At 60.2% G+C, this 27,206-nt stretch overlaps 1 protein-coding gene across 3 annotated transcripts; it reads left to right on the plus strand.

The window, feature by feature from the left end:
- The first annotated feature begins 185 nt into the window (after positions 1-185).
- Positions 186-27,194, plus strand: BCL9L (B-cell CLL/lymphoma 9-like). 3 transcript variants are annotated; one of them, XM_012729850.1, is made up of 10 exons: positions 186-540; positions 6,560-6,615; positions 14,832-14,933; positions 16,157-16,542; positions 17,274-17,393; positions 20,128-20,338; positions 20,501-20,585; positions 20,685-22,974; positions 23,314-23,592; positions 23,919-27,194. In XM_012729850.1, exons 3-10 carry the CDS (start codon positions 14,908-14,910, stop codon positions 25,010-25,012), a joined length of 4,491 nt encoding a protein of 1,496 aa, XP_012585304.1. In that variant the 5' UTR covers positions 186-540; positions 6,560-6,615; positions 14,832-14,907; the 3' UTR covers positions 25,013-27,194. The 3 variants fall into 3 exon arrangements, with proteins under 3 accessions (XP_012585304.1, XP_012585305.1, XP_004689255.1); XM_012729851.1 differs by lacking the exons at positions 6,560-6,615; positions 14,832-14,933; XM_004689198.2 differs by lacking the exons at positions 186-540; positions 6,560-6,615 and having other exon boundaries at positions 13,897-14,933.
- Positions 27,195-27,206: the final 12 nt, after the last annotated feature.

A 27,206-nucleotide genomic window follows, 5' to 3' on the forward strand; every position in this document is an offset into this window, starting at 1 on the left:
GTCCCCCGGCGCCGCGCCGCCTGGGGGCTGCGACCCGGACCCTCGGCGTCCGACCAACAATAAGCGCCCAGACAGCCCCTTCCCCGCCCCGCGGCCGCCGTCCCGGCGGGCCTCGGGGAAAGTGAAAGGAGGAGGCGAAGGAAGGAAGGAAGGAAGGAAGGAAGGAAGGAAGGAAGGAAGGAAGGAAGGAAGGAAGGGAGGGAGGAGGAACAGGAGCCGGAGCCGTGAGGTTCGGGGCCGAGACCCCAGCCCCGAGTCCCGGGTCCGGCGGCTGTGCGCGCTCTCCCGCCGCTGCCGGGCGCCCACGACCATGTTCCGCGGTTGGGAGGCTGGAACCCAGGCGCCCAGCGATCCCCGGATACCCTCTCCCGGTCCGGGCTGGTATTGAGATCAAGGCGTCCAGGATCAAAAGATCACCGCCAGCCCGCCCCCCTCCGCACCTCCAACTGACGAGCAGGAGGACCCTAATCCACCCACCGACCCTGACCTGGTCATGGCGTCCAGCTCCGGCCTGGCGTGAAGACCCCCAGCCCGCGCGAGGTGAGGGGTGGGCTGGGGCTCAGGGCGAAAGTCATGCCAGGCTAGCAGAGGCACGAGGAGGGAGATCCAGTTTGAATCGGGGAGGGGGAAACGCAGTCTGATTGTCTCTTGCCCTCTGGCACGCACTCCTAGACTGTTTAATGGGTGGGGGACAGCCCCAGCGTTAGTGGAGGCCACTCTTGGGTCTGCAGTCAGGTTGGCAGTCCCAGAGGACATTGGGGAGGGCTTAGGAGCAGTCAGGAGACCCTGCCACCCTAGCACAGAGAACAAGGCCGGCCTTGGGCCAGCTGGAGCAGCAACCCTGCCCTGGGGGCTTCTGGGAGATGTAGTCCCCTCCTTGGCTCACCAGCCCCTGGGGTCTTAGTACCACGGCACTTCCCCCTGGCTGATGGGAACCTCCAGAGAGAGAGGTGCATAGAGATTAGGGGTTACCAGGGTCACCCTCTGTCCCCAAGCACTGCCCAGGAGCAGCAGAGGCTGTGACCAGAGGAGTCTCCCCTGCAAGGATTCTTACTGGGGTGGGTTTGGCTGGGGGTGGGGTGGGGCAGTCACACAGTTCTTGGAGGTGTCCCTGCACTGCTAAGGGGTGATGGCCCCTGACTTGGTCTGAAGGAGCCCTGGGTGGGTGGGGTAGGGAGAGGAATGTGGGGAAGAGAAGTGAGGTTTAAGGCTTCTTGCTTTGCTGAGGTATGTCCTATCCCAGAGGGGCCAGAATTTGGTTTCAGGAGACTGGGATCTACTGTCTTTTTCCTGGATGCCAAGACAGAGAGTGTCCCTCACAGACTGGGAGTCTGGAGGCTGTCTCTCTGGAGCAGTGAAGCTAGGACTGGCTTCTGTCTGTCTGTCTGTCCAGCTTCCTTCCTTCCGGGTTTTTCTGACACCCCCTCCTCCCTCCTTCTCCTGTCTGTCTGCTGCTTGGGGTATGTGTCTGTGTCTGGGGAGGGGTGGGTGGAGGTGGTCTGCTGCAAGGAGAAAAAGTGTTGCTGGGAGAATAGAACTGGGCATGTGATTGAACCCTGGGAAAGGGGATTGGAGGCCCCCCTGATCTTTGGCCTTGGTTTCCTGTTTTACCTAGGAAAGCAGTCCTCACATTGTATCTGTGCTAATCCCTACTGATGCCTCTGGGCAGCTCTCTCTCTGAATGAGACCTCCTGGTGTGTGGACTGTACCCCCACTTCACTGACCCTCTTCAGCCTCTCCAGGGGGCAGCTACTTTTGGCCTGGGGTCCCTGGCTCTTTTGCTGCCCCCAAGCACAGGCTTGGCTGCCTCCTTTGGGTCAGCACCAGGATTTTATGGCCCCAGGGGAAGCATGTTCAGGCCCTGTTTTCCTGGTGTCTGCTCCAGTTGCCCACTGGTAGAAGCCTCAGGACAGGATAGAATGGATGAGGAAGGAGAGAGGCAGGGAAAGTTTGGTGCCAGGAAAGAAGGTTCTGCCTCCGCAGGTGATTAGGATCCTAGGTCTTGGAAGGGCAGGCCTCGATGGCCACTTCCTTGTAGAGGTTCTCTGCTTACCTGTGTTGCTCCTGACTGGGGTGGAGTGGAGTGGGGATTACTAGTGGGTAGGGCCTGGTGGGGGGTAGCATGTCTAAATCTTGGATCCTGTGTAATTCTTGCGCTTGGGCCGGTAGAGGCCCCATGGCTGGAGATGGGTACTGGAGGTCCAGATGAGGCTCGGCTTGAGTCTCTAATTACAGAGGGTGAGGGTCAAGGTTGGGGAGGGGTTAGAGTCCTGAAGAGGATCAATGGTCCACAGAAATCTGGGACTGGCACAAAAATGGTAACGTGGGACCTAGTAATCTTGCTTGTTGACTCTGCCTTGGGCACCCAAGAGTCTGTTTGCATTGTCCCCACTTTCCAACTTTGAGGTACGTGGAGCTCTAGGTCCCAGGAGCTCTAGGCTGAGAATTCAGCTTCCATGAACAGGCCGGGCAGTAGCCTTCTGGGCAGAGGCCTAGTGGGTGGCAGTGTCGACTCAGCAAGGGCTGGAATGCCTGGCACCTGCTTTAGATTAAAGGAGATGCCTGCAAAGGGGGGCTGCCTGCCTGTGGGGGGAATGGCTGGGATGGAGCTGTGTGGAGCCCAGGAGTGGGGTGGGAGGAAAGGACCAGGGCTGCAGATAGCAGCAGCTCTGGCAGGAGTGGAGGACGCCAGCAGTCCCCACGCTCTATAGTCCCTCCTCCAGGGAGTCTAAGCAGGAGCAGGGAACACCTCCACATGGCTTCTGGTGCCACAGGCTGTTGTCCTGCCTGTCACTGCACCCTGGGGCAGCTCGGGGAGCCAGGGTGTCTAAGTATCCAGTCTTCCCCAGGTCAGGAGAGGCCTGAAGGAGGTGGGGTGCACTTAGGGGTTCGTGCTTCCCTTATGCCATGGTTACCCTCCCTGGGGCTCTTGGTTGCTGAAAGTGAGGGACCACAAGGACCTGAGCACCTAGGGATGATGGGGAATGGCATCCCTGCTTTGTGCCAGGCGGTCCTGGGCATTGCCTGGGTGCTGACCTGGGGGAAGGGGCATAAGGGGGATGGCACCGTGGGAAAGTGGGCAGCCGTGGGATCCAAGCGGGTACAGACTGGGTGCCGCGGGCAGGGAGCCTCTGCCAGGCCTGCTTTCCCTGGGGTGGGGCTGGCAGTTCCAGGGACTGGCTCAACCTGTTGAGCACCTGGCTGCTCTAGCTTGGCATCTGTGCCCTTGCCTGCCAGTCACATCAGCTGCCCACCCAGAGCCACACTGTGGGGGCTGCTCTCAGGGGTCTGGGGGAAGGAGGCTCTGCCAGGCCAGTTGGCCAGAAGGGGCTTGGTAGGGGCATCTGCAGGGCCCAGGAGCTGGTCCAGGGGGTGCTAAGTCTCCTGGCCTGGCCTCTGTCTACCAAAGTAGGGGCTGGAGCCAGTTGGAGGGCCAGAGAGCCAGCAGCCTGGAGCTGCGGGGCGGAATGGAGAAGCCCACAGCACCGCAGCTCGGGAGGTGCTGCCTGTCACTGGGATGGGCGGCCCTGAGGCAGCCTGGAGTTACAGCCTGGAATTTCCTCTGCTGGGTGCCAGGGCCAGGCCTCCAGAGCCCCACCCCCAGCCTGGCCTGACCTCCCCTCCCTGGGAGAGCGCAGCCGACTTTCCCTGGAGGCTGGGGGAGGGGCAGTAGGGCATTCTGGCTGCCCTGGAGGAGAGGGGTGACTTCCTGGGTGTACCCTCGGTCTCCCCCAGGGCCCCCTCCTCATGGAGAGAAAAACCCTGGGTTTCCAGGGAGATGCCCTCCTTGACTAAGTGTAGGGAGTCCTGGATCCCATGGAAGCTCCTTGACCCCTGCAGGCCCTTGCTGCCCCCCACCCCTCTGACCCTTTGGGGCTCTGCTGGCTGATGGGAAAGGGGAGCCAGGGTGCCAATCTATAGTGGTCAGCATGTTGCCTGTGAGCAGGAAGGGGCACACGCAGGCTCCCCTTCCCCTGGGTTTGAGAAGGGAGACCTTTTCCAGTCAAAGCAGAGGCCCACCCTTTGCCTTTTTTCCCAGCCCCCGGGCCCTACCATTGGCTCTGGGCCCCCTGCCCCTCCTAACCTTGGTGTCTCTTCTAGTCTTCCTCCCCAGGGGCTGGGACTCCCTCTGTCCAACCCCCTCCTCCTATGGGCTGGTGGCCGCTGCTGGCCTATCTTCCCCTCCCCTTCCCCACCCCCAGCCTCAACTGGGAATGGCCCTGAATCCAGCATTTCCAGCATTTCGAAACCAGAATTGTTTTGAAATCCGTGAGTGCTTCTCCACCCCCTCTGATTCCCCTCCTCCCCACTAGCCCAGAATTTAGTCCTCTAATCCGACTTCACGCTGTGCATTGCCAGGGGTGTGTGTGTGTGTGTGTAGAGAGTTTGTGTGCCTGCACATGGCCACGTGCATACTACTGTGTGTGTCGGGGTGGGTGTATCTTCTGCCTGTCAGGAGTCCTGTGTGACTGGCCCATGTGGGATGTGTTTCCTGAGCTCCTTGGGCTTCTAAGTACCTGCAGGAGAAGTCTTGGGGAGTTTGGGGGTGATTTTAGGCGGTAACTTGGATGTGCATCATTGGAAATTGTGTGTGGGGGACTCTAAGGAGTGTGTGTGCCCCTTTGATGAGTGTGCAGGCACACGTGCGCGCGTGTGTGTGAGTGTGTGCACACGCGTGCGCGCCTTCTGCTCCCGCCGCTCCTCCTCCCGGGGAACACGTCTGCGGGGTGCAGTCAGAGGTCTCTCGGTAGCTCCCTGGCACATGGAGTCCTCTGCCTTTTGATAAGGTGGTTCCTGTTGTGGGGCCAAGGCTTCTGGCTGTTCTGTAGCCCCTGGAGGCCAGGCGGCAGTCGGGAGACTTAGGAGTGACTTGCTCCACTGGGAACAAGGCACAGCCAGTCACATCAGATCTGGAAGGTTGGTGGCAAGTCTCAGGCTCAGCAAGGTTGACCTATCTGTGTGGGAGCAGGAGACAGAGGAGTCAGGAGTCCTCAAGGTGATGCGCCACACCACAGCATGAAGTGTTTGGGGCAGAGCTCCTGTGGCTGCTGGGAATCCTTGATGGGTAATCTCCTCCCTTCCTTGTGCATCAGTGTTCTGTGGGTCAGGGGGAGTCCTGGGGAGGCCGTGGCTGCTGCTTTTGTTTTCTTTTTTCCAAAACAAGGGGGGGGGGTGGTCGCAGAGTTAGGTCAGCCAGGGGTGGGGCACTGGAACCCCTGACGTCTTGCTAGGACTCAGTTTCCCATTCAGGGTTCTCAGCCTGTAATTACATGCCTTCCTCTAGAAGAACTTGGGACAAGTCAGTGAGGAGGAAGAGCGTTGGGGCTGTTTGTGTGAGTCAAGGCCTGTGGCGACAGCAGGGGCAGGAGGTGGGCAGAAGGATAAGCTGTCCCTTTTACATACCCCCCATGGCCTCTGGTCCCAGGACCAAGTGGGAGGAAGGGAGGGGTAGAGACGCAGGTTGGTGCAGTGCTCAGTGACCCAGCAGGGGGAGGGCCTTGGCAAGGAATTTTCAGTTTGTTTCTCAATCTCTGTCTCTGAGACACGCACACACACGTCACTGCAGACACCTTCAGGAGATGAGGCCAGAAAAGTCACCAGGTGGCTGGAGGGCAGGGTGCAACCAGAGGGGCCATGTGGCAGGAGCCTCTGTCTCACAGCCATCTGCGCTTGTCCCCTAGCACTGGCAGTCAGCCCCACTCAGGTCCTCCCCCCAGCTCCCCTATTCTGGGCTTGGAAGCCACACAGGCTGGAGAGGGTTAAGTCTGGTTGGCAGGGACACCCCCCCTGCCCCCAGTGCAGTGGGAGAGAGGGAGAGAGGTTGAGAGCAAGAAAGAGAGAGAGAGAGAGAGAGAGGGAGAGAGAGAGAGAGAGGTGGTTAGCAGCTTGCTCTAGTTGGCGTCTCTCCCAGAATTCTTCGGAAAAGAACTCCCCTTTGACCCCCAGCACAAACTGAGCCCAGCCACCAGCCTCCTCCCGCCTGTCTGTGGAAGCTTCACCCAGCCCCCTCCAACTGTAGTAGGAAGCTTGCTTCTCTTTCCTAGGCCTCCCCAACCAGGCCAGGTCCCCAGGACTTTTCATGTTCAGGTGATGAATGGTGTAGCCAAGCACTCCACACGGGTCCTAGGGCCTATACCATTCCTTTCACTGACTTGGAATAATCTTGGTGTGACTGACCTTGGAAGCTGGGGTTCTCAGGCCTCCCCACCTCTCCCTTCTTCCCTGGTCCTCAGCCGAGGTCTGGGAGTCCTCAGTCCCTCCTTTCTCCCTGTGGGGCCTCGGTCTGAGGCATCTTCTAGTACCTTCTCCTTTCCTGCTTCCAGGATAGGGAGGGGGAGCCTTGTGGTGGGGCAGCTGGGTCAGGCCTGGCGCCTAGCCAATCCACAGAAGTCCTGGGGGTGGGGGGTCAGAGCAGCTCTGAGACTTCCTGGAGCTGCAGGCTGTGTGGATGTGTGTACATGTTTATGTGGTGTGTGTGCTGGGGGTGGGGCTGGGTTATGGGAGGAGCAGGGGCTTGGATTGCTGGCCGGGGCTTCTAGCTGTGACCCTCTCTCCACAGGGAGCCCTAATCCCAGACCACACCCTTGAGCCTGAGCCCGACACATTATTCCTGAGGTGAGAGGTGCCTGTGTTCCTGTGTCCTCGCAGCCTGGCTGATCTGTCTGCCATAGCCTCCTGCTTGGCTTTTTGTCTTGGGCACCCTCCTCCTGGCTTTCTGCCTCCACTTCTCCTTTCATTCTCCTCCTCTCAGAGTTGGGGTGCTAACAGTCATACAACCTGGAACTTGGTAGGGAGTGAGTGGGGGTGGGTTGGGGCAGGAAGGGCTCCTATCCCCTGAGTCTGGTGGGAGGTGGGGTGTTCTGGTCCCCTCACCCTGAAGGGCAAGGTAGGATTTCCTGGTCATTCCAAGAACAAGCAAGCTCCCCCTCCCCCCCCTGATGGCTTTGGCCTCAGCTGACTAGCCAGGGTGGCTACCAGCCACTGCAAAGTGGTTTCTGCCTTGCCCCTAGATACACATACACAGACAGACTCTCTCTCTCTGTCTCTCTCTGTGTCTGTCTGTCTGTCTGTCTCTCTCTTTCTCTCTCATACACACACACTCTCTCTCTCCCCACTGCCACCCCCCTCCTTCCCTCCCTCCCCTACTTCCTTACTTAGCAACAACTCCCTGAATTCACAACAAACACGTCTGCCTGTTGGCTCCTGGTTGGACTAGGGAAGCTGGAGCAAGCTGAGGCCTGGGAGCGGGCGCTTCTAGACAGTGCTGGGGCGAGAGGGGCTTCTTAATTCCCCATCCTCCATGCTCAAGGCCATTACCCCTCAGAGACAAAGCAACAACAGTCTTGCTTCTAATTCAGGCACTAAAAAAGTGGGGTGATGGGACAGGTGTGACCGAGCAGGTGGGAAGGGCTTAGAGTCCACTCTTCACTAGGGAGTCCTGCGCGACCTTTGACCTCCCTCCTGGGGAATGGTAGGGCCACAGACTCCCTTTCTACCTCTTAGGCCTCTCTCAACAGGGGTCTATGCTGCTGTTACAGTGACTGGCCTAACTCCCCACCCTGATTTAGGGGCTGGTATGGGTGAGGATGTCAGGGAGGGGGGTGGGGCGGGGCTAAGGGTGGCTCCAGAACTTTGCTCTCAGAGCACCAGCCTGGCAGGGCACCTGCACTGTGCTGAGCGGGTGGAGAGTAGTGCCCTGTCTTTGATCTTTTCTCTGGGCAGGAACTGTGGCCTCTAGCTAGGACCTGGCACAGGGCATTCAGGGAGGGCAGGTGTGTAGAACAAGGGAGCGAGGCACCCCTTCTTTTGTCAGGGTGCAGAGGGTTGAGACCAGGGTGAAACCATATTGTGAGATGGTTAAGAACCCAATTGCTGGAGTGTCCAGGTTAAGATTCTGACTTCTGGACTGCATGCCTTGAACAAGTTATTTCTTTTTTCTGTGCCTCAGCTTTTTTGGCTGTGAAGTGGGGATAACAGAAGTACTTTCTTGAGTTGTTCTGAGAATGAAATTGGGCCAGGCCTGGGAAGGAGAGCCTGCTGTGACAGTAAAGGCTCACTGTGCACTGGCGATCCTCCTTGTTATTATCATTCACAGTTCTTCCCCCGGTTTCCAGCATGTCAAGCTCTTAGATTCTAATACCAGTCCAGACCTACCTTCTAGTTTCCCAGCTGACACCTGGATGGCAAGTTTGCCAAATAGCCACAGGCCTGGCATAGGCCTCCCCCAACTCCTAGCACTTCCCAGGGCCGAGCCCTCCCTCCCCTTGGGTTGTTAGCTCAGCTTGGCTTCAACACCTCTTCCACCTCCCATCCCCTGCTGCTCTGTTCTTTCACCTGGCTGGACAAGACATTCTGTCCTTACCTGACTTAAATGGTTGCTCCTTTCCTCCCTGGCCCTGCAAGGGGCCGGGAACCTTCCTTGGGAGAAAAGTGGAAGTGTGGGTGATGTGGAAGGCAGCAGTGAAGGCTGCCTCAGGGCCCAGGCTTCCATGAGCATTGTCCCTTGCGGTGGGGGGGTGGGTGCTCTGTCCAGGCCTAAGCTATGTGTAGAAGCCCAGAGGGACCTGCCTGTATCTGCTGGACACAGATGGGCTGGAAGACACCTTCAAGCCCAGAGGAGGGGGTGTGAGCCTATTAGCATCCATGGCCATCCAGAAGGCACCCCTAGAATAGTCAGTGAATGCTGGAAAAAGTTTTTCTTCACGCCCATGTGCTCCAGGGAAGGGGGGTGCCACTGGGTGGCGAGGCCCCTAAAGTCTTTGGGATGACAGTAGGTGCTGGAGGGCTGAGGCTTGGGAACTCGTAGGTGATGAACCCCAAGTGAGCATCACGGGTGGGTGCCTAGCTGAGAGGAGCTATGCTGGTGGGTGGTAAGTGTCCAGATCTCTGGAGAAAGTTGATTAAGATGTGGCAGGAGAGTTTGGGATTCAGGATTCCTGGGTCTGAGGCCTGGGCTTGGTTGCGGATCCTCCTTTGACCTGGTAGCAAAGGGGTGGGAGTGGAGTCCCTAGCTTTGCCACACCATCTTCTGGAACCAGAGGGGACAGCTCCTTCCTTGGACCTGGGGTGAGGGCTCAGTTGGCCTGGGCCATGCCTTATGGCTGGTCTGGCCATGCCTCCTGTGCCCAGTCCCTGGGGCCTGTTCCTTGGACAGGCTGGGGCTATTTTTGGGATCGGGCTGGGGCTCTGGGGCTGGTTTCAGATGTTCCAATGTGAACAGGAGAAAATGGGAACAGATGGCTGGAGGGTTCCAATCAGCGGGTCCTGCTGGGAGCAGGTTATTTTTAGGGCCTTGTTAACCCTTTGGGACCTTGTAGAGCCACCCTGAGAGGGACAGCCCTTACAGCTGAGAAGAGAACAGGTCCTCTCCTTGGGCCTCGACTTTCTAGAACTGCATGTTCCAATTGCTCTTTCCCCCAATCTCAAACCGCCCCTCTTTAAAGAGATCTGAGGCAATAAAGTAGAGTTCTGCTTCTTCCCTGCTGAATCCTCTAGCAGGGGTCAGAGAGCAAGAGCAGAGGGGATCTGGGCCACTTTTGGAGAGAGACTGGGAGCTTGGAACTTTGAGACACAGACATGAGGCTAAGAGAGTGGACAACACTTTTCTGGGCTCATGCTCTGCGTGGGTGTGCCCCAATGAACCCAGTGACACCATGGGAGCCTGGCTGAGGGAGCTGCACCTGTGATGAAGGTAGAGAAAAGCCAAATCTTTGTACCTGGCCCCACTGGTTCAATGCCCAGAACTACTCCTAGGGCAAATATCGGAATAATACCCACCTTTACCTAGCGCTCGTGTTTGGGTGCCATGCCAGGGGTATCACCACTAGGGGTGGTGTTTTGAGAGCTGAGTATGCCATAGGCATTGTGTTAGATAGTTTCTCTCTCTGAATGTATCCCCATTTTGTGGATGAGGAAACTGAGGCTCAGGGGTGAAGGGATGGGCAGGGCCCTTCAGCTAGAGGGCAGGGATGTGACTGGCATGCTGTCTACCTGGCTGCACACCCAGCTTTCCTCTCACTGCACCACTCCGACTGCCTGCCAGTGTCCTGCTCCCTGGGCACCAGGCCTCCCAGGGAGCAGACTTATTTAGAATGTAGGAAAGGAGGCCTAGGGGCAGGGGACCCTGCCTGCTCCTGCGCTCCCAATCCCCTAAGCCCTTCTTGCCTGTGGGTGCCAGGACTGACACCAGAAACCCCATTTGGCCTTCCTGTCTTCCCTGCAGGAGGATCACAGGCACACATCCTGTCTCGGCAGCCCCCACCCCTGTCCCGGCCCACGTGGCCCTGCTTCCTGTAGGGTCAGGGCAGTCTGGATGGCAGCTTGGGCAGAGCTCAAGGGCCCTCCAGGTGCTGCTGGTGCCAGGAGTTTGGGTCAGGCCGACGAGGTGAGGGGGCTGGGAAGCTGTCTGCTGCTGGCTGTACCTGGGAGAGAGAGCAGAGCGGAGGGCAGGCTGGCAAGGGCCGCCTGTGGTGCTCCGCTGTGCCAGCAGTCTGCCCGCACTCCACTCCTCCCACAATGGCCCCATTGTTCCCAGCCGCCAGGCAGTTTGGAGGAGGTTCCTAGGCCACCCTTATCCCCCCTCAAGCCCCCCCAACAGAGCCCAGATTAACCCCTTGGAGAACAGAGGCCAGGTGAGGCCCTGAGGGAGTTGCCCTGCCCCTTGCTCCCTTCTGAGAGTCCAGGCTTGAGAAGTTACTTTCTACCCACATATAGTATACCCAGCAACAGGGCATCTCTGAAGAGGGGGTCTCCCACTGGGTAGGGAGTAACACCTAGACCCTCGCCCACCCCTGCTGGGGTACAGGTGCCAGGGGGCAGGAAGTGCCAGCGGGGTGGCAGGCAGAGACCAGATATATTTGGGCTGGTGGGGCTAATTCCAGCCACCACCGCCTGCCCTACTGGCTCCAGAGCTCCTTTCCTTCCTGTGAAACCAGAGCTGGGTTGGGCCTAGCTCAGGATTTCGGTGGATTTAAAGAGGCAGCACCATCCTTGCCAGCCTGGCTTCCTGTCCCCCTCCCCAGGTAGGGTCTGGGGTAGAGAGAGGACTGGAGAGCTTCTTGCTACTCCCTTGCCCCGGCTAACCCCTGGCCCTTGCCCCTTTGGGGTACCAGGCTTTGGCACTCCTAGCTCCCAGAGCTTTGGGCGGGTGGGGTGGGCGGGGGTGGGCTGTGGTTTCCTGTGTTGGCTGTTTGTGCCTGGCCTAGAGTGCCCGCCGCCTGCCTGGGCTTCCTGCCCTGTCTTGTTTCCTTGTGCCCCCCACCCCCTCCTCCTCCACCCTGTGGGAGGGAGCAGCCAGGGATTGGGCCTCTGCCTTTGGGGGCACCCCAATGCCATGGTATGACTGCTTCCCTAGGCCTGGCCATACTGAAGGAGCCAAGTGAGGTGACCTCAGGTTTATCCAGGCAATGCTACTTGTTCCTGCAATCTCCAGAAGAAGTGTGGTCACCAGAATGGGCAGGATTCCCCCTTTAGCTCCCAAGAGCAAACACCCTGTTCACAGACCCCAGACTAGAAAGTTCTGGGACCAGAAGTTTCCATATCCCTGTGGGGTTGGGGTTGCCTGACATTACCCTGGGGCTGCAGGTGGGGGTGGGGCTGGAAACTCCCAGACCAAAATGGCTGATTCGCATGGTCTCCTTGGGCAGGAGGTGTGGGAAATGGGTGAGCTGCTAGGAACTAGGGTGAGGGGAAGGCCACCTGAGTCAGGAAGTCCCCACGATGAGGGTCCCAGAATCACTCTTTGATTCTGGTAGAGATTTCCTGTTGGGCTACATATCCTTGACCTCCCCCTTGGTCACCACCTCAGGAAGGGGAGGGGACCTGGGTGGCAGAGGAGAGCTCTAAGAATCCCAACAGGCAGAGAAAGCGGACTCGAGTCCCTTTCTAGGGGACCCCATCTCCTAGAGTCAGAGGCTAAGAGTCCCACTCCAAAGGCCCCAGCATCAGAGGGCCCCAGTGGTCCAGTTCCTTCCCTAAGGGGCCTGCCCATGCAAGTAGCTGAGTAGCATGCCGACCTTCTTGCAGTTTTCTCACTGTCTCTTTGGGGGAGGTTTTGAGCTTGGCAGTGGGACCAGCTGGGGAAACAAGCTGAGGCTCCCAGTGCAGGGGCAGTTGGTCATGGGCAGGTTGCCACTGGTGTGTGAAGGCCCGTTGTACCTGTGGCACTTCTCTGTTGAGCAAGGAGCTGGCATGTCACACCTGGAGGCCCTGGGCAGCCATTACAGCCTTCTGATGTCAGGGCCACTTTAACCCTTAGGCCACTGTCCTTTCTTCCCCACTAGCTACCCCAAGAGGCCAGAAGAGCTCAAGCTCTTTGTCTCTGAAGCCTCCTGGGCTCCCTTCTCTTGGGTATGCTCTGGGCCTTTCACTCAGGGGACTTGCACCTGCTCCCTGTTTGCCAGCGCATATCATCACTCTCCACCTAGCTGGTGATAGAGAGCCAGAGCCCCCTGCTCCTCCCTTTCCTTTCAGCCAGCTCTGGGGGCATTGCTAGAAGCCCCCTTTACCATGATCATTGAAAGCTGTACCCACCAGGAATCAGCCCTCCTGCTTCCCACCCCTGAGGTCTTACAGATCTCTTTGGGGCTGAGTGGTAGAGGAGGAGGGGTCTCTGGGAGCCAGGCGGACTCCTGAGGGATAAAGGGGGGGGGGGATGTATGAGATGGGAAAGTCCTGACTCATCCCTGCTTGACTCAGCTGGCCCTGCGGCTGGGTGGGAGCTAGGGGGTGGAGTCCTAGAGGGGAGGGTGACTCCAACATTCTTCTGGGGAGGAGCCTTGGCCTGACTGGGGACATTGGAGAGGACTAACTTTCTAACAGCCCCCTTGCAAATTATCACAGGTCCCCAGTATTGAAGCGATAAATACAAGAGATAGCAGGTAGTCCACCCAGGGGGGTGGACCTAGTGGCTAGCAGGTGGGAAGTCACTTATCAGGTGCATGCTTAGATGGCAGGCATTAACAGAAGGGAGGACACTGCAGGGAGGAGAAAGACATTGGCAATGGGGTCTGGGTCAAGCTATGCACTGGTCACATGACCCAGGGGCATGTCACTTCCTCTTCCTAGACCTGTTTCCTCTTGGTGAAAGGGGGATAATAATAGCACCCAGGTTCCCAGGTGGGTCGTTATGAGGATCAGCCAGGTGGGCAAAGGTGAGAGCCATGTCAACCATGGCTTGTCCGTATGCCCAGGGGCCTGGTCCCTCTCTGTGTCTACTCTAACCTGGGGGTGATACAGGGGATGGGGGCTGGCAGCAGGCTGCTTCCTAGTCAGGCCCTGGACTTTGGAACCTTCCCTGAGGAGCCTCCTTTCCCAGAGGCAGAGCTGGATCGGAAGGAAGGCCAGTGTGCCCCGGGGTTAAATCAGGGTTAGACTTCCCACAGGGTCGCGGGTGGGGCCTCTTCACTCTGTTTCCCAGCCCAACCTCCAGCAGCCCCGCAGGGTGCCACTGGCCCACCCCGCCCGCCCAGCCGCCGTGTGCAGTCGGGTCTGACAGGGCCCTGGGCCGGTCACCATGACAAAGCTGGGCCCCAGATGCCTACCTCTTCTTTCCCACCCCTTTACAGGGCTCTGCTGGGGGTGTGTGTGTGGAGGGACAGGGCAGGGGGGTAGGGGCCAGGAGCCTGTGTTTGTGTAAATCTGTTTGTTGGTGTATCTGTGGCCTTGTTTGTGTGTCTCTCTGCGACTACCAGGCTCAACTTTCTTGGCTCCCTGGTGGCCCGCCCTCAGTCTTTCCACCCGAGCAATGAGTCGCCGCGCTGGCTCTGTGCGCTCGGCGGCCCCGGTGCCCGCGTGGGCCCCAGGCTGCTTCGGGCGCTCCTGCTTGGCCAGCGCTTCCCTGGCCTCCAGCACACCTCGGCGGGGTCGGCGTGAGCGCGCCTCTAGTTTCCTGGGCTCCGTGCGTGTCTTTGTCTCCCCGTCCACGTGTGAGCTGTGAGTGTGTGAGTCAGAGTTCGGGTGCTCGTGGGTCTCCCTGGCGGCGCCCAGCGCTCAGCCGAACCTCGCCCCGCCGCGGCGCGCGCCGGCCCCTCGCCGCACTTGGCCGTGTGTCTGTCCGCCGGCGCGTGCGGGGCCTGGAGAGGCACGCTGCAGCCCTGTCTGCCTCCCGCTGCCTGGCTCGCTGGCTCTCTCGCTCGCTCGCTCGCTCGCTCTTGCCTCTGCGCTCCGGCTCAGCCGAAGGGGGCGGGGTGGGGTGCAGGGGCGGGGGGAGGGGAGGCTCCTGCATTCTTGCGGTCGGGGAGGAATCTGAGCCAGCGTTACTGGTCTCCAGAAGAGCCCAGCTGCAGCCCCGGGGCCCCGCCAGGCCTCTCGCTGCCCGCCTGGGCCTGCTGGGATGGGCACGGGCTAGGCCTCGAGCTGGGGGCGGGGCGGGGCGGGGCGGGGCATGGCCCCCACCCCACCCCGGCCCCCTTGAAGGCTGGGGGCGCCCTGGGGCCTGGCGCCGGGCTAGCAGCCGGGCTTGAGGGGTTCCCCACCTTGGGGGAGGGGCGTGCCAGGGGGCGGGAGTCCCCTAGGGGACCAGGGCAGACCTCCCGGCCGCCCCACACGGGCACCTTGGCAATTCCGTTTAGTGAATTCTGCCTCTGCAGCCCGGGGGATGGGGGTGGGGGTCTAGCTAGAGACTGCAGGCACCCTGAGGGTCGAGGGAGGGAGGGATGGGGATTGGACTGGCCTCTAGGATTGAGACCCCACCTCGTAGTCCTCCCTTTCCATTCCCACCCTACCCTATCCAGTTCCCTAGTCCCAGGGCTGTTGGGTCCTCCCTCCTCCCCTCCCCTTTTTCCACCCCCTCCCCAAGTCACAAGTTTTCTCTTTGGGGCTTGTTGCTGCAGTCCGTGCTCCAGTACCGAGTACCTGGCTGGGCCCTGGGCACGCACAGGGGCCGTAGCCCCACTGTGTGTGGCAGCCATGAGGATCCTGGCTAACAAGGCAAGGTGTGTGGGTGTCGTGGAGGGTGGGGTGTGTGTGGCTGTGGGAAGGGAGGGCCAGTGGAATTGGGGCTGAGCAGTGCTGGCTTGCAGAACCAGCCCCCTGGGCACCTGACTTCTAGGTCACCTGTAGGCTGAAGCGGGGTCAGAGTGGGAAGGTGTGCCCTGGGGCTGGAGTCCACAACCTTAGTGTCTGGGCCCAGGGGACAGGGGAATGGCCACCAGATAGGCCTGCAGTTCTAGTGCCTTCTAGCCCATTCCTAAAAGGCTTTGACCAGACCCCCACCCACTCCACTGGCAGGTCCAGTGGCGCCCTCTAGCCTTAGTCTAGCTGAGGGTGGGTAGCTGGAGGGAGGGGTGGTGCCTGCTTCCCTCCCCTTCCCCAGGAGAAGCCAGCAGACAGGGCCAGGCGGCAGCAGCAGGACAGCAGAGCTGAAATAAATCTGAGCTGGTGTGGAATGAGGGGGGATAAATATCCTCTCCCGTGATGTGATCTTTCCAGCGGCTATTAATAGGTCTCCGGGGAGGGGGAGGCGGTGGGGGGAGCGGGCTGGAGCTTAAAGGGCCCGCAGCCGAGACTGCAGGAATCCTTGGCTTCTAGAAACACTCCAGTTGGCTCCACACACCACTCCCCTCCCCCTTTCCTCCTGCTCCTGCCTGCCCGCCAGGCGGACCCTCTGCAGGCCTCCCTCCTGCTCCCCTCCTGTCTGAACCAGTGGGTACCAGTCTCTGGCGTGCTTTCCCCCACTTCCCCAGGGGAATGGGCTGGGGCATGAACAGTGACTCTCCCGGTCCTGTGCCCTTTCCTGGCTGGTGTTCCGACATGTGGAAGTTGAGGTTGGGACCTTGGAAAAGAGTCTGAAGACAGCATACCCCAGAAGAAAGGATGCCTAAGTGTTGGTCAGGTGTTAGTGTTCAGGTGCTAGTGGGGGATGCCACGGCGGCAGCTTGTAGGCTGATGGATGCTGGGGCCGGGTGGGGAGTGGGGAGGTCCATTCTGTCAACAGGCCCTGGCTTTCATTTGAATTGTGGGCTGGGGGTGAAGATCACCTTCACTCCCCAGGGTGGAGAGGGGTGAAAGCCCTCCTCTGAGCAGCCCTGGAGGGGAGTACCGCAGCCCCCACCTCCCTGCCACTAAGTGCGGCAGAATGGGGGGGGGAGGTTTGAAATCCAGATATGCTGAGGGCTTCATGATACTAACTTTCTGTGTCTCTCCCACCTTCTCCCAGGTTACCCCACCCCAGGAGAAGAGAAGCTCCAGGGAGCCCGCCGCTGTCCCCACGCGGCCACTGCCCCCCTGCCCCAGCCAAGCCAATGCACTCAGAAAATAAGTTGACCAATCATGGCAAGACAGGGAATGGCGGGGCCCAGTCTCAGCACCAGAATGTGAACCAAGGACCCACCTGCAACCTGGGCTCCAAGGGCGTGGGGGCGGGGAACCATGGGCCCAAGGCCAACCAGATCTCACCTAGCAACTCAAATCTGAAGAACCCCCAGGCAGGGGTGCCCCCTTTCAGCTCGCTCAAGGGCAAAGTGAAGAGGGAGCGGAGCGTGTCTGTAGACTCTGGAGAGCAGCGAGAGGCTGGAACCCCATCCCTGGATTCAGAGGCCAAAGGTACCCCATTTCTCACCCTCAAGACCCCAGCCCCTTCCACAGTCCAAGGCTGAACTTGCTGCGAGGTGACTGTCTTTCTGTCCCTCTTGGCTCACCCTCGTGCCCTGCTCCTCTCCATAACTTGGGCGCTGGAGAGGAGGGTATTTTCTTACCCTCACTGTATCCCCCAACCTGAGGATCACGGTTGCCAGGTTCCAGATCTCCTATCTATAGGTGCCTCCCCTGGAGGGGCCACACAGAGTGAGGGGGCTCCCAGTCAGCTTTATTCCCCCTCTGTTTCCCTACCAGAGCCACCCCCTTCCCTCCAGGGGAGAAAGGTGCTCCAGGGTGAGGAGCAGACCCACACACCTCCCAGGAACCTCCCGGTATCCCAGCTGGTGGGAACTGGGGAGCAGGCACTGGGGCCTGGAGGAGTAGCAGCGGCTTCCCCCTCCCCCCCACCCCCCCACCCCTAATTAGAACCAGTTGTGGTCGGGGATTATGCTGTGCTGGGTGTGGTGGGGGAGGGGAGGCAGGCAGCGGGCTATAGAGAGAAATCAGAAACAAATGGTGGTGTGGTGGGGGCCAAGGGCTGGCAAAGTGCCCACCGTGGCCTGGGCAGTGCCCTCTGGGGTGGGCATCTTGGAGAATGGGCCGGGGAGAGATTCGGTGGCGCGGGAAGACAGGACCTCCCAGGACCTCGGGGCACTCGCTCTGACCCTTGCCTGCCTCTGTCTGTCCTGCCTGGGCAGAGGTGGCACCCCGGAGTAAGCGGCGCTGTGTGCTGGAGCGGAAGCAGCCATACAGTGGGGACGAATGGTGCTCAGGACCCGACAGCGAGGAGGACGACAAGCCCCTTGGGGCCACCCACAGTGAGTGCCCATGGATGCCAGGATGCTGTGACTGGTGCCTCTGGGGGATGGCTGCCCTGAGGGAGCTGCCCTCTCCTCACCGCGGGCCTGAGAGGGCTGAGGCTGGGCAAGGAGCCAGGATCGGGAGCCCAGACTTCTGTTCCATTTCAGGCTCTTCCTCCCTGCACTAGGATGGCCCACCCCCTACTTTTCAGGTACTCAGTGGCCCCCTCTCCCTAGGGACCTAGGTGAGGTCGGCGGCCTCAGGTGGCTCCTCCTGGCCGCACCACTTACACCTTTCCCGTGAATTCCTGGCTTATGCTGCCACCTACTGGTCAATGGAGGGAGTACGGCAAGGGTGCGGCACCCACCCCACGGGGCAGTAGGCTCTGGTATGTGAGGCCTTGCTTAGGCGGTTGTGAGCTGAACTGGCCATGTCTCTGGCACTCTTCCTAACCTCTGACTGACTCCTGGCCGGTGCCTGGGGTGTGTCACCAGGATGAGAAATGGGTGGGAGTGATGCCCACTCCTCTCATTCTTTTGTTGATCAGTGTATAGTTGGGCTTTCCACAGGTGATGGGGGAAGGCCAGACACAACCCAGTTACTTGGTGCTTTTCCTAAAAACTTACATCTGTTGGGGGGTAGGGGGTGGTGGGCAACTTAATGCATAAGAGACTAGCCAAGGGATATTAAGTTGTGAACTTCTTGAAGGGTAGAAGGTTAGAAAGAAGGAAAAAATATGTACTGGCTCTTTACTGTTTTGCTTTATTTAACCTGTAGCAAAGCCCTGTGAGGTAGGTGTTGTTATAATGCTGTTGTAGAGGAGGCAACCGACTGAGCAGATGTCTGTGGAATGAACTGACCATCTCCATGGAAGTGGGTGGCACATGGGATCAAGCCCCAGTTCTCTGCAGCTGTCTAGGGTTTTATTAAAGTTCACCTGGTCCCAGGCTGGCCTTCGTCTGGGGACTGGCCGGCAGTCGTGAGCCCCTGGCTGAACCCCTCAGTGACTGGTGGGGGTCACTGTGCTTTTATAGCATTAGACTAGATTCCTGTAGAAATGGGAAGAGGAGAGATACTCAGAGAAGAAATGACTAACACCCATCCCCAATATACTGAGGCAGTGTCTATTACTATTTTAGAATAGTACCGTTGGATTTTCAAAGCGTTCTTAATGGTGTGGATGTCTAACATGCTACACAGGTTAATCGCATAGACTCTGCATTCAGGCCACCTGGCTTAGATACTGGGGCTCCACCAGTTGAATTTGGGAAAGGGTCTCAGTTTCATTATAAAAAGAGTATTTGTCTCAGGGTTGGTGTGAAGAGTCAACGAGTTGATACAAGGAATATACTTAGAAAATGTTTGTTTTATTGTTATTACTGTACCAGAATGTTCCTTATTGAAATAAAACCTTTCTCCTTCCCCCTAACTTGCACCCAGTTCTGTGTGCTGAGTATGCACTTTCCTCTTTCCCAGCAGCCCTCATACATTCAAGTTGGGCCTCAAGTCTCCCGCCCAACTCAGGCTTCGTTATTCTGTGTAAAGTCGGAGACAGGGTCTGGAAGGAGGGCCGCTGTGGGTCAATTCTCAGATGGTTACCCTAGGAGGGGCCCCCCACGGTACCCCTGGGAAGGTGGATCCTGCGTACGGGGCACCCACAGCAGTGTCTCTCCGGGACTGAGCTCTGTCTGGCACTGGCTGCGGGCAAGGCCCACTGTGGCTTCTTGTTCCTGGCCTGGGAGTGGGTCCACACTCGCCTGGACCCATTGATGACCAATTGTAGAACCTTTCTAGACTTGGATTTAGAATCAAGTTTGTGGAGTAAAACTTCTCTCGGTGCTGAGGGGGCCAGTTTAGCTGGGGAGGAAGGAGTCACACACCCCAGTTTTCAGGGGAGGAAGCTGACCCCAGAGGGATCGTCATTAACCCCAGGGGACACGGTGTCTGGGTCCGAACCCAGGCCGGCACTGCAAAATCTACTCTTAGCTCCATGCCGAGTGAACCCTGCGTGTCAGTGAGTCTTTTCTCTTTGCCAGACAGTTCTCTGGTTGACAACATAGCTCTGAACTTGCTGCAAAAATAGGTTTCTTTCCCCTGTCTCTGGTGCAAGATCGGGGTTTACGTTTCCATTTTATAGTTGGAGGAACTGGGGCTTAGTGGGCCAGAGCATCTTGCTCAGAGGCTGCAAAGTCAGCTATTGGTGGGGCCAGAGAGAAAGCCCATTCACGGCCATAGTGCTGTCTCTCTCTGCCTCCCCCTCACCTGGCTGGGGTGTGTGCTCTACCTACACAGACCTCATGGAAGCCTCAGAGGGGGACAAGGGTGGGACTTGGGAGTCTGCAGTGCTGACTGGGGTTGGCACCCTGGCTCTGCAATGCCTGGCTGTGTCCCCTGGGCTAAGTGATGCCATCCCTCTGAGGGTCAGATTCCTCCCTTGTAAGGTGGGGTGTGTGACTCCTTCCTCCCAGGACTGTGTGATCAGATAAAATCGCATCTGTGAGTATCCAGGAGCCTGTTTGGAAGGGTCACCTCTCCTGCTCACACGGCACCACCATTTCCATCCTGGCCAAAGACCAGTCTGGGGCAAGGAGCTGTGGGAGCCAGGCCAGTGAAAACCCCACATTGTGACAACAAATGATGCTGTGGGCACGGGCGGGAAGCACGAGCCTCTCTGGGAGGGGACGGTGGGGTGCCAGCTGGCCCGTTCTGAATCCCGGCTACTAACTCTCTGTCCCTCTTCCCTCTCTGCAGATTGTAATGTAGCAGACCCAGCCATGGCGGCCCCACAGCTGGGTCCTGGCCAAGCCACTCAACTGCCCCTCAACGAGAGCAGCGCGCCGGGCCCCCCGCATGGGCCGCCCCCAGGCCTTCGGCCCGATGCCCCTGGGAGTGGGGCCGGAGGGGTCCCAGGAAAGCCTCCCTCACAGTTTATGTATGTCTTCACCACCCACCTGGCCAACACGTAAGTGCCTCGGGTAGGCCAAACCTCTTGCGTCCACCCAGGACTCCTCAGCCTGGGGCCTGAGCGAGTGTCTGTGGGGGCAGGGGACAAGGTTAAGTAGAAAGAGGGCGGGGGCTCCCTGCTGCCCGCCTCTCTGAGCTCCTTGCACCCTGTCCCGTGCAGGGCCGCGGAGGCAGTGCTGCAGGGCCGGGCCGACTCCATCCTTGCCTACCACCAGCAGAATGTGCCGAGGGCCAAGCTGGACCAGGTAAGTGCCGGGCCTGCCCCAGCACGCCGCCTCCGTGGACAGCCGCGTGGCTCGGTGCTTTCCCTGACTTGTCTCATGTGCTGCCTCTTCCTCCCACAGGCCCCCAAAGTGCCGCCGCCCCCAGACCCGCTGCCCCTGGGCACACCATCAGCAGGTACCCCACAGTCCCAGCCGCCTCCGCTGCCGCCACCTCCAGCCCCAGGCAGTGCCCCCCCGGCTCTGCCTTCTGAGGGGCCTCCTGAGGACACCAGTCAGGATCTGACCCCCAACTCCGTGGGAGCTGCCAGCACGGGCGGCGGGACCGGGGGCACCCACCCCAACACTCCCACCGCCGCCACCGCCACCAATCCGCTGCCTCCTGGAGGAGACCCCAGCAGTGCCCCCGGCCCTGCCCTGCTGGGGGAGGCGGCCCCCACCGGGAACGGGCAGCGCAGCCTGGTGGGCTCTGAGGGCCTGTCCAAGGAGCAGCTGGAGCATCGGGAGCGCTCCCTGCAGACCCTGCGGGACATCGAGCGACTGCTGCTGCGCAGTGGGGAGACTGAGCCCTTCCTCAAGGGGCCACCGGGAGGAGCAGGAGAGGGGGGGCCACCAGCACAAGCCCCTCCTGCCCCCCAGCAGCCCCCCACGGCCCCACCCGGTGGACTGAAGAAGTATGAGGAGCCGCTCCAGTCCATGATCTCACAGACACAGAGCCTTGGGGGCCCCCCGCTGGAGCATGAAGTGCCTGGGCACCCCCCGGGTGGGGACATGGGGCAGCAGATGAACATGATGATGCAGAGGTTGGGCCAGGACAGCCTGACACCCGAGCAGGTGGCATGGCGCAAGCTGCAGGAAGAATACTATGAGGAGAAGCGGCGGAAGGAGGAACAGATCGGGCTGCATGGGGGCCGCCCTCTGCAGGACATGATGAGCATGGGGGGCATGATGGTGAGGGGGCCACCACCTCCCTACCACAGCAAGCCTGGGGATCAGTGGCCCCCTGGAATGGGTGCCCAGCTGCGGGGGCCCATGGATGTCCAGGATCCCATGCAACTGCGGGGTGGACCTCCCTTCCCCGGCCCCCGTTTCCCAGGCAACCAGATGCAACGGGTTCCTGGGTTTGGGGGCATGCAGGGTATGCCCATGGAGGTGCCCATGAATGCCATGCAGAGGCCTGCGAGGCCAGGCATGGGCTGGACTGAAGACTTGCCCCCCATGGGTGGGCCCAGCAATTTTGCCCAGAACACGGTGCCCTATCCAAGTGGGCAGGGCGAAGCTGAGCGATTCATGACCCCTCGGGTCCGTGAGGAGCTGCTGCGGCAACAGTTGCTGGAGAAGCGGCCGATGGGCATGCAGCGTCCCCTGGGCATGGCAGGCGCTGGCATGGGGCAGGGCATGGAGATGGAGCGGATGATACAGGCGCACCGGCAGATGGAGCCAGCTGTGTTTCCTGGGCAGATGGCTGGTGGCGAGGGCCTGGCAGGCACTCCCATGGGCATGGACTTTGGTGGAGGCCGGGGCCTCCTGAGTCCCCCCATGGGGCAGTCTGGGCTGAGGGAAGTGGACCCGCCCATGGGGCCAGGCAACCTCAACATGAACATGAATGTGAACATGAACATGAACATGAACCTGAATGTGCAGATGACCCCGCAGCAGCAGATGCTAATGTCCCAGAAGATGCGGGGCCCCGGGGATATGATGGGCCCGCAGGGCCTCAGTCCCGAGGAGATGGCCCGGGTTCGGGCCCAGAACAACAGTGGCATGATGGGCGGCCCGCAGAAGATGCTTATGACTTCGCAGTTCCCCAGCCAGGGCCAGCAGGGTTTCTCTGGGAGCCAGGGGCCCTACCAAGCCATGCCCCAGGACATGGGCAATACCCAGGACATGTTCAGCCCTGACCAGAGTTCAATGCCCATGGGCAATGTGGGCACCACCCGGCTGAGCCACATGCCTCTGCCCCCCGCCTCCAATCCTCCTCCCGGGTCGGTGCACTCTGCCCCCAGTCGGGGGGCCCTGGGCAGACGGCCGTCAGACCTCAGCATCAGTATTAATCAGATGGGCTCACCGGGCATGGGGCACCTGAAGTCGCCCACCCTTAGCCAGGTGCACTCGCCTTTGGTCACCTCACCCTCCGCCAACCTCAAGTCACCCCAGACTCCCTCACAGATGGTGCCCTTGCCTTCGGCCAACCCGCCAGGACCCCTCAAGTCTCCCCAGGTCCTCAGCTCCTCCCTCAGCGTTCGTTCTCCCACGGGCTCGCCCAGCAGACTCAAGTCTCCCTCCATGGCGGTGCCTTCTCCAGGCTGGGTCGCCTCGCCCAAGACAGCCATGCCCAGCCCTGGGGTCCCCCAGAACAAGCAGCCGCCTCTCAGCATGAGCTCTTCCACTGCCCTGGCCAACATAGAGCAGGGTGAGTCACTGGCTGGGGACATGGGCATTGGCCCTTGATGTTGGGGGTTTCCTGGGTGGAGGGCTGTGCAGGCTAGGCCGGGGAGCGAGTCAAGGCATCTGAATTGGGGCCCGGAGGCGAGGTCCCGCTTGAGGGGCAGGCGTTGGGTCTCCCTCCTGTCCTGCCAGCGTTCTTGAGAGGTGGGCTGTAGAGATGGTGGGGGGCTGGCGTTTGGTGGGACATGTGCATAGAGGTGTGCCTGGAGGAGTCAGGTGGGGCCTTGGGTGCTGACTGCTTCCTGAACCCCCAGTGTGAGCAGCCGAATCCACCTTCCACTTTCCCTGTCCCCTGCCTCTGTAGGTGCCCTTCCGCCCAGCGGCCCCCGGAGCAGCTCCTCTGCACCTCCTGCCAACCCTCCGGGTGGCCTCATGAACCCCAGCCTGCCCTTCACGTCCTCCCCGGACCCCACGCCTTCCCAGAACCCCCTGTCACTGATGATGTCCCAGATGTCCAAGTACGCCATGCCCAGCTCCACCCCGCTGTACCACAACGCCATCAAGACCATCGCCACCTCAGACGACGAGCTGCTGCCTGACCGGCCCCTGCTGCCCCCGCCGCCGCCGCCAGGCTCCGGGCCAGGTGCGAGGACAGTTGGGGGCCACAGGGAGGGGCGCTGATGTGGGCCCTGGGGGTGGGAAGAGCTGGCGTGGCCACACCACGCTGGCTGAGCATGCTTCCACCAGGCCCCTGGACGCGTCCCGGAGCGCAGACTGCCCTGCCCGAGTGGGCTTTCCATCTTCAGGTGGAAGCTGGCTCCTAACCTCAGTGCCTCGAGTATCTTCCCTTGCAGCAGGGGAAGCCCTGGAGCCTAGTTGGGGAGGAGGGGGGTGGAAAAAGGCTCCATCCTGCTCCCTTCCCCAGCTGGGAGCATGCTTGCCTGACCGTCTTCTCCTCTGTCCCCTTAGGGATCAGCAATAACCAGCCCAACCAGATGCACCTGAACTCAGCTGCTGCCCAGAGCCCCATGGGCATGAACCTGCCAGGCCAGCAGCCCCTTTCCCATGAACCCCCGCCTACCATGTTGCCCTCCCCCACCCCTCTGGGCTCCAACATTCCACTGCACCCCAATGCACAAGGGACAGGAGGGCCCCCTCAAAACTCAATGATGATGGCTCCTGGGGGCCCAGACTCCCTGAACCCCCCCTGCGGCCCTGTGCCCGGCTCCTCCCAGATGATGCCCTTCCCCCCTAGGCTGCAGCAGCCCCATGGTGCCATGGCCCCCAGTGGGGGTGCGGGCGGGGGGCCTGGCCTGCAACAGCACTACCCTTCAGGCATGACCCTGCCCCCAGAGGACCTGCCCAGCCAACCTCCAGGCCCCATGCCCCCGCAGCAGCACCTGATGGGCAAAGGCATGGCTGGTCGCATGGGGGACGCATACCCCCCAGGTGTGCTGCCTGGCGTGGCCTCCGTGCTGAACGACCCTGAGCTGAGCGAGGTCATCCGGCCCACCCCGACGGGGATCCCTGAGTTCGACTTGTCGAGGATCATCCCCTCTGAGAAGCCAAGCAGCACCCTGCAGTACTTCCCCAAGACCGAGAACCAGCCCCCCAAGGCTCAGCCCCCCAATCTGCATCTCATGAACCTGCAGAACATGATGGCGGAGCAGACCCCCTCACGGCCACCCAACCTCCCGGGCCAGCAGGGTGTCCAGCGGGGGCTCAACATGTCCATGTGCCACCCCGGACAGATGTCCTTGCTGGGCAGGACAGGCGTGCCCCCACAGCAGGGCATGGTGCCCCACGGCCTGCACCAGGGGGTCATGTCCCCTCCACAAGGCCTCATGACCCAGCAGAATTTCATGCTGATGAAGCAGCGGGGCGTGGGGGCCGAGGTCTACAGCCAGCCCCCCCACATGCTGTCCCCCCAGGGCTCCCTCATGGGCCCTCCGCCCCAGCAGAGCCTCATGGTGTCCCACCCACTGCGGCAGCGCAGCGTGTCTCTGGACAGCCAGATGGGCTACCTCCCGGCGCCGGGCAGCATGGCCAATCTGCCCTTCTAGCGTTCCCTGTGGGGGCTGGAGCTGGGGCCACACCGCCAATACGATAACCTTAAGAAGTTTTTTCCCTCCAGTGTTGGGATGGCCTGGGTCAAGGGTGGGGGCGGAGGGGGTGGGAGGGGGCTTGTGTGGGGTGTGGCATTTGTGGAAACCAGATATGCTGGCAGCTTAGGGAGAAGTGGCAGAGTGGGGTGGGGGGTTTTGGATTGGGGTTTGTTCCATTTCAGCCACCAGGACTGCCCCTCCCCCACGCCTTCCAGATCCTACAGAGCCTCCATTTTCCCTCTCCCTGCACCCACCTTGCTCTGCTCTGCTCTGCAGTCCTTGGGGGAGAGAGGAAGGCGAGGAGAGGGTTCCCCGCCATCCCTTTCCGCCACTGTCTCCTCTCTGCTCGTCATGCTAGCTGCACATTCCTGCTCTTGGTTCCTCTGCTCCCACTCACTTCCCCTTCTGTCTTTTCCAGCCTCTTTCCCCTCTCTGATGATGTGGCTGAACCCCTCTCCCACCCCTCCCTGCAGGCGGCTGGCCAGGTGGGCAGGTGCCAGCCACAGCTGTAAATAGAGCGCTGCGCTTCTGTGCCGGTTTGTGTGTGTGTTGTATTTCTGTGTTTTGATAGAAATCACACAAGAAAAAAGGATAAAAGAAACCCTTCCCCCTCCCCTTCTTCAAAATGATTGCCCTTCCATTCCTCTGGACCCAGGGACGCGCAGGCCAGCACCCCTTCCCCTGTTTGCAGTGCCTCTGGGTCTCCCCAAAGGACACCATTCCGTTCCCCTCTCGAGTGATGAGATGACAGAGATGCTCCACACCTGAGGCCAGGCCACCTGGGCGTCCACCCGGAGAGCCCCAGCGGGGCGGGGCCTGGGCTGCAGCCTGGCCATTGTTAAGAGCGTGCGCATGTGCACACGTGTGTGCCCTGCAGATGACCTGGGCCCTGACTTCCCGGATGTGGATGTCTGGTGTCCCCTGCTGCTATGTGTTAGCCAGAACTTGAGGTCTTTGGTCCCCAGCCTGAGAGGAAGGACCGGAAGAAGGGGCGGAGCCTGTATGCCCCCCACCTCCCAGTGGAGCCTGGGGAGAGTGGCAGGGTCCTGAAGTAGCCCGGGGCCGGTCACCCCTACTCTTTTCAGGGGCTGCCACCCCCTTGTCACCACAGGAGGGAGAAGGTTTGGCCGTTTGTCCCTCCAGCCTCTACTCCCTGAGGATGAATCAGAGAAAGTGCAGGAGGGGAGCAGGGGGCCTTTCTTCCCCCTCCTCTGCCTGCCTGCTCACCCACTGTCCCTCTGCCGAGGGCTCAGAGCTCTGTGCCCGTCCAGGCACAGCCACTGCCTCCCCTTCAGGCCCCCCGCTCTGCCCCAGAAGAGCCCCCCACCCGCCTCTGGTCAGAACCGAAGCCATACACGACTGGGTGTTTTGCCTTCCTTGGCCCCAGGAGTAAAACACTTCTCCTTTTCTCATTTCCTCCTGCCTGGTGAGGTGGCAGCGCAGTTCCCGGCTGAGGCTTTCCGTGCCCGCCTCCAGGGCCAGGGCCAGGGTGTTCTTCTGCCGAGGCCCTGTCCCCAGCCTTCCTGACCTGCAGGGCCTGGTCTCGCACGGGCAGCTGTGATACAAGGGACCTGCCCCCACTTCTCCCGGTCTGGTGCTGTCTTCAGTCCACCGCCAGCAGGCTGAGTGCCTCCTCTGGGGCTGGCCTCGGGCTCCTGCCTCCCCCAGCACCCCCAGGGCCAGGGCCTGGCCTCCGTTCTGCCAGGCGCTTTGCCCATCCAGCCTCAGCCTGCACCCTGTGCCCATGAGCCCCCCACCCGTGGCCCAAAGCTCCCCAAACTGACTCTGAAGTGTTTCCTGCCCAGAGGAGAGGGGTCAGGCAGTGAGGGCCCGCTCCTCCCACCTCCGCCACAGTCTCGCTTTCCAAGGTAAACTCCACAGGCCAGCCAACTTACTCCCTCCATCCATGGCCATACCCCCAGCCATTTTGTACCATTATATAAATATATATATAAATATAAATATATAAATACACTATGTGAAGACATCTTTTTGGTTTTTATTTTGAAACAATTTTTAGGCTTGTTCCGGGGGTCTCTGTGCTGCCTGTACTGTATTGACCTGTTTTATAGGTGCCTTTTTATTAAAAAGAGAAAATTAAAAATCCAACCTCTCCTCTTTTTTTTCCGCTTGTCCCTGGCTCCACAGTCCA

The sequence above is a fragment of the Condylura cristata genome, unplaced genomic scaffold, assembly GCF_000260355.1.
Source record: "Condylura cristata isolate star-nosed mole 26May11 unplaced genomic scaffold, ConCri1.0 scaffold00025, whole genome shotgun sequence".
NCBI classification, from domain to species: Eukaryota; Metazoa; Chordata; class Mammalia; order Eulipotyphla; family Talpidae; genus Condylura; species Condylura cristata.

Coding starts and splice junctions, on each gene's coding strand:
- BCL9L (XM_012729850.1), top strand. CDS start 14,908: ATGAGGATCCTGGCTAACAAGGCAAG. Junction 17,394..20,127: donor GCCCCTTGGGGCCACCCACA/GTGAGTGCCCAT, acceptor CCCTCTCTGCAG/ATTGTAATGTAGCAGACCCA. Junction 20,339..20,500: donor ACCACCCACCTGGCCAACAC/GTAAGTGCCTCG, acceptor TGTCCCGTGCAG/GGCCGCGGAGGCAGTGCTGC.